At 33.0% G+C, this 6,111-nt stretch overlaps 1 protein-coding gene across 1 annotated transcript; it reads right to left on the bottom strand.

Moving 5' to 3' along the window:
* Nucleotides 1-291: 291 nt before the first annotated feature.
* BDBG_17254 (uncharacterized protein) lies at nucleotides 292-531 on the bottom strand (the record flags this gene model as incomplete). Its single annotated transcript, XM_031725018.1, has 1 exon — nucleotides 292-531. The coding sequence occupies one exon, from the start codon at nucleotides 529-531 to the stop codon at nucleotides 292-294; it is 240 nt and encodes a 79-aa protein (XP_031578914.1).
* Between the last annotated feature and the right edge of the window lie 5,580 nt (nucleotides 532-6,111).

Here is a 6,111-nt window from a genome sequence, read left to right on the forward strand (position 1 = left end):
TATCAAATTATATTATCAGATAATATTTGTAAAGAATGAAGAAGAGAGTGAATATCAATGTTGAAAAAATGTTGATACTTATACATTATAGTGATTTGTGAATCATGATAGTTAAATATATATATATATATATATTATTCCTGACTTGATTACAACTTGTACAATAATTTTTGAAAACTCAAAATCAATTTTAATTATTAATAATTAAAAACTTAAACTTATAACTAACTAATATAAAAAGAACAAAATCTACTTCTTCTCTTTCTCATTCTTCTTATCATTCTTTATAATTCACTTCTTATTCTTCTTCTTCTTCTTCTTCTTCTCATCTGAGATGATAATCATCTCAAAATCTCTCTTCACTGCCTTCTCAGAGAAGGGTTTCTGCTGCTTCTTCTCAGTCAGGTCAACCTGTACTTCAAAATCCTGCATTTTCTGATCTACTGTCTCAGGTTCCATCTCAGCAGTAAGCAGATTGACATGCTCAGAGAGCAGAGCTGTCTTCTCAATATTCTGAATCATGAAGTGCATTTGAGACCTGAACAAGGCCTCAATTCCCTTCTTCTCTGCCAGCTCCTGCTAATCAATTAGAGAATAGAAGTGTTATCAAAAATCATTATCTCTTAATAAATAAAAAACTTATCAGTTTTAACTTCTTTATCTCTTACTTCAACACTCTCTTAATCTTCTTCTACTATTACTTATTTATAGTAATACTCTTCTTCTCTCTTTCTCTCTTTATCTTGAACTCAAATCATTCTCAGAACTTCTTCTGATCTCACTACTACTGTATAAGACTCTTCACTATCTTCTTCTTCAATCTCTTATAAGTAGTGTCATCTGCATTATTTCTATACTTAGTTCAGTCTAAATCTATCAGAAGTATTACTTAAAATTATTATCATTCTACTTTCTTACAGAGTCTCTTCAAGGCATTATAATATATCTTATAATCTATCTTCTCTCACTTGAATATCTTCTTCTTCTCTCTCTTTAATCTGTGATAGTACTCACATGTCTTAATGATTTGCAGGACCGCAGAATATTTAAAGAAGAATGACATAATTGATTTCAATGAGTGTTGAAGAGAGATGAAGGCAGAAGAGATGATTAGAAATGATATGATAATAATAATAATAATAATAATAATAATAATAATAATAATAATGATGATAGTGATGATGTTGATAATAATAATAATAGTAATAATAATAATAATAATAATAATAATGATAATGATAATGATAAAAGAGAGAGTGCATTGAAATATATTACTGACTTATCAAATATAAAGAGACAAAGAAAATATTAACAGCTTTCAGAGATATATAGAAACAGCTACAGTATTGCATAGTAACATCATCTTCATTTAATACATGCAGTGTTGATATTCTTTATATACAGTTATCATATAATCTATATCAGAAATACATGCAGAAAACAGATCTTTATTACTAGAGAGAATAATTACAGCAATTCTCTATTTTCATATTATAAAGATAAGTTATTCTCATTTCTTTCTTCTCTTTTTTCTCTTCTTCTTCAACTCATCACTAAGTTCAAGCTGATATGAAAACTATTAAAACACTCTTAGAAATCCTCAAATTGAAGAGTATAGACTAATCAAATTTTAAATACAGAAGAATTAAATTATATTCAATATTACTAATTATTCATCTTCTCTCAATAAAATCACAGTTGTGTCTTTCTCTTCCCTCTCTCAAACAAAACATGGTCTGTGAAAAGCAAGTATCACATCAGACTATAATGACTAACACAGCCCCAGCACACAGAGCTGTATATACACAGCACATGCTGAACTGAGAGACTGTGTGAGTTACAAATCAGTATCAGTATCTCAGAGAGAGCTGTGCAGTGTGAAAAAGCTGCAACTCTCAGTCATATGTGTAGAGAATGAATTATCACAGTAAGTGCATGTGTATTGCATGAAAGTAATACTTTTTGATAATACTCAGTCTCTGATATCATGAAAATAGAGTCTCTCTGTGAGATCTGTTTTTATCAGAAGTCAGAGAATCTTATATTTCTCAAGATTATCTTTACTTATCTTATCTATGAAATTAATGAGAGAAATTATCAATTTCAGTATTCTGTTCTTAATATCATTTAAGTGATAGCAGAGTTCACTCTGATCACACTTTTTAAGTGTATATTTTCTAAATATTCACATTTATACAGATATATACTGATTATTTATTAGATAATATTAAGATAATAACTTATTACAGCTGTGTTATTCTCACTGTGAGAAATACATGATTGATGATGAATATTATAAAGACTCTGAGAAGTGAGTATTTTAAGAGTACTGCAGCTCTGTGATCTTGATTTTTTTTATTTTTATTTTTTATTTTTTTCTTTTTCTTTTCTTTTTTTTTTTTCTTTCTCTTTTTTTTTTTTTTTTGTTCATTCTGATTTTTTCTTGTTTTTATTTTGTTTTTTGTTTTTTGTTTTTTTTTTGTATTTTATATTTTTTTTATAATTAAAATTATATGAATTATAATCTGTGTTTAGAAAAGTAATGATATTTAATAACACTCTCTATTAAATTTTCAATAAATGAGTACTATGTTATGATATTATATAAGTGAGAAGTGATTTCATAATCTCATTTAATATCATTCTCAATAATGAGATCAGAATGAAAATATAACTAAGAATTCAAATATATTCTTTATTCAGAACTAGATTTTTATTTGAAAAGTGAATCTAAGATCTTTAATATTTGAAATAACATGATTTGAGATCAATGTAATAAACACAAACCATGATCAGAAGTAATGCTTTTAGACAACATAATAACTGTAAAGTTTGATTCTGGTTTCAGACACAGTCACACGGTCAGTCTAATCAAGACCTTACTGTGATTTCACATAGTTTATTACTTTTATATAGATGATTTCATTCATTCTGCAGACTATTTAAACCAGTTTTCAATGACTCTATGACATTATTCAGATATATTATAGAAAGATCTGATTGATGAATATAAGAACTCTGCTTCTATACAAGATCAGCAGATTACTCTTTCTTAATAGTAAGATACTGCTGAGATATTACTCTGACTATTCTTACTCATAAAATAAGAGAAGAGTATTCACTCATTATCTATATAAAATAGCTAGATACTGGCTTCTTATTAAAGAAGTCAGTGATTTGTTTTTCTTCTACTGAAATATATACAAAGAGTTACTGCATATCTTATACAATCTTCTTAGTATACTAAGTATTATATCTGTGATATTCTTGTAATAATTCTGTAGTCTACAAGCTCACTATTTAAGCAAGATAGTTAAGCTTACTTATACAGCTTCTCAAACAATTACTTCTACATAATGCTACTGACTAGTCACTGCTTCAGTTCTGCCATGTTACAATATTAAAGTTATTAAGTTATATGCATATCTACTATCTATTACTGTTATAATTTCAACATTATTTAAAGCTACTGTAGTATTACTTCTATACTCATATTTAAGAGTTCTCTTATATTATTATTAAATATGATTATATCATTTTATCAGATATATAATATGTGTGAAATCTGAAGAAGTGTAATTATATGAATATCTTATATATCTGAGTGTTAGAACTCTTAAGTCTTTCACTGATATTCTTTTATAAAATCTTACTCTCTTTATAAAATCTTGTTACAGAGTCAGAGTGACTGATAAGTAAGCTTCTATTTAAAGACTTAGTGTTCACTTAACTATTTAACTGTTTCTCTATTTCTTATACATTGTTATATATTCAGATATCTCTTAATAAATAATCATTTCTAATGAGAAGATGATGTATGAATAATTATTTCTAATAAGAAGATGATAAATGTTATTCTAGTGTAAGAAGCCTACACTGAATAGATCAGTATAATATTATAGGTCTTATATAACAAAGAGAATAATGTTAGAGAAGAAAAGAAAGAGAAAGTGTGAGAATCAGTGATCAAGGTGGATATTTATACGCGTACGCGGTGGTGTACGCGGTGGAGCTTCGGGGCGGAAGAATAGGAATTCCGTAGGTTTTCGGCCGAGGATCGGCGACCGAGAGTCGGAATGTTAGGAATCTGTGGAGTGTAACGGAATAGTCTGTATGATTGATCGGGCGCAGCCCGCCACACAGCAGGATTCACATCAAGAAATGTATGAGACCAGATTAAATGAGATCAAATGTGAAATTCATGTTCCCGCCGGCCAGTCTAATCTTGTACATGTATAAATATCTGCTCTTACTGAGATTCTTGCATCTTTTCTCTTCCTTCTCTAATGTTTTCTATTTTGTTATATAAGTTCTATATGATATATCCAATACCGATCTTTTCGGCGTAGGCCTGTTACAGAAGATAAGGAATAATCAACAGCTGAATATTCAGTATAAAATACAGTGTGAATTTCCGCCAAGATTTGTGGCACTGTCCAGCTGTCTTTCTGCTGGTGCAATTCTTTTGATAGCGCCCTTCATACTGTGTAATAGCATCAATCAATTTGGTAATGAGACTATCAAATATTTTGGTCCTAGTTCCAGACATAGTCACACGGCCAGTCTAGTCACTTTTCACGTTTTTTTGATGACTACAGAATAGTACAGATCAAAGGGGACCAAATGTGAAATTCATGGTCCCGCCAGCCAGTCTACCTGAGGCTAAATTTTTATTTGAAATGTGAATCTAAGATCTTCAATATTTGCAATAAAGTGGTTTGAGATCAATGTGATTGTGCACATACAGTGATCAGAACTACGCTGTAATGCTTTTAGGCAATGTGACTACTATACGTTTGATCCTGGTCTCAGACACGGTCACACGGCCATTCTAGAAAAGAGAATTATTCTTCTTGGCTTCAGAGTCTATTTTGAAACAGTAGGCATTTTGTATGTATGGCCGTGTATACTCTAAGCTTATAAAAAAATAACGCCTCTTGGCTGGGTGTAAATATGGCTCTCCGGGTGTATACAGATCCTTGGATGGATGCACGGGGGCTAGCTACTTTAGGTTGCTATTCCTTTTTTCTTAGGTTCTTTTTGATACGGGGCCTTTCGTTCCACGTAGCGAGGGGTGATCGTCGGGTTGGCTTGGTTTTCTGGGCGATTTTTCTTGGGGGGTGGTTTGGGTAGGGGGATTTTGAGAACGCTCAGACAAAGATAGGAGGTAGTTTAGTTACGTATGTCGAAGTAGGGGTTGCTGGGTGGTATTTTGACCCTGGTGTTTGCGGGGGTTTTCTTGGAGAGAATCTGGCATCAAATGTACTACGTATGTAGAGGTATATAATTCGAAGCAACTGCATATGTAGAAATGTCAGCTCTATATAAAGAAAGGCGTAACTTGGAGGTAGACCAAAGACAATAATACCTGTTGCACGAAAACAGATCATCTGCACATGCCATGTCCTCCGCCGTGCCATCGCCATTCATTCATATTCTTCCATTACCGCTGCTATCCATGATGCTACATACATATGTACGCTCGCCCTTCCATTATGGCAAGCAAGCATTGCATGGAGTATGAGTTCCCTGCCGACAATCTTTCGCTGTGCCCCCGCCGAGCCTGCCGCCAACTGCCGCTCTACAGCACATGGGGTTGGGTCTGGCCAATCAGCAGGCAGCTCCAGCAGTATTGGCATCTGATTGGCCGGAGCTGGGGTTCATGAAACAGGGACCTTGAAATTTTTGACCAATCGGGGCTACTTGATGGGGCCAATGTATCCATGGATCCTATCGGGGCTAATAGCTCGTCTTGGCATGGCTTGGCATGTCACTCCGCAGGCTCCACTCTCCTCTCCTCTCCTCTCCTCTCCTCTCCTCTTTCCTCGTTCCTCTCCACTTCTGTTCCTGTTCTGCAACTCCTCTCCAACTCCTCAATAATTCTTCTCTTCCTGTCTCTCGTTTTGGCACTTTTCGGTTTTTTGTCTTTCTTTCTGTCTTTGTCCTGTTCCATTCCTCATTCTACTTACCACTCGATTTCTTTAATTAATATTTTATTTCTTGGTTCCGGCCTCTTCCATCTTGACTCACCCCCTCTCCAAGAGACAGTATATCGACTTATTCCTAATCTATTCAATACTGTTCCCGACACTAATGCCCCCCCGCACATTC

This window comes from Blastomyces gilchristii (genome assembly GCF_000003855.2).
Source record: "Blastomyces gilchristii SLH14081 genomic scaffold supercont1.11, whole genome shotgun sequence".
NCBI lineage: Eukaryota > Fungi > Ascomycota > Eurotiomycetes > Onygenales > Ajellomycetaceae > Blastomyces > Blastomyces gilchristii.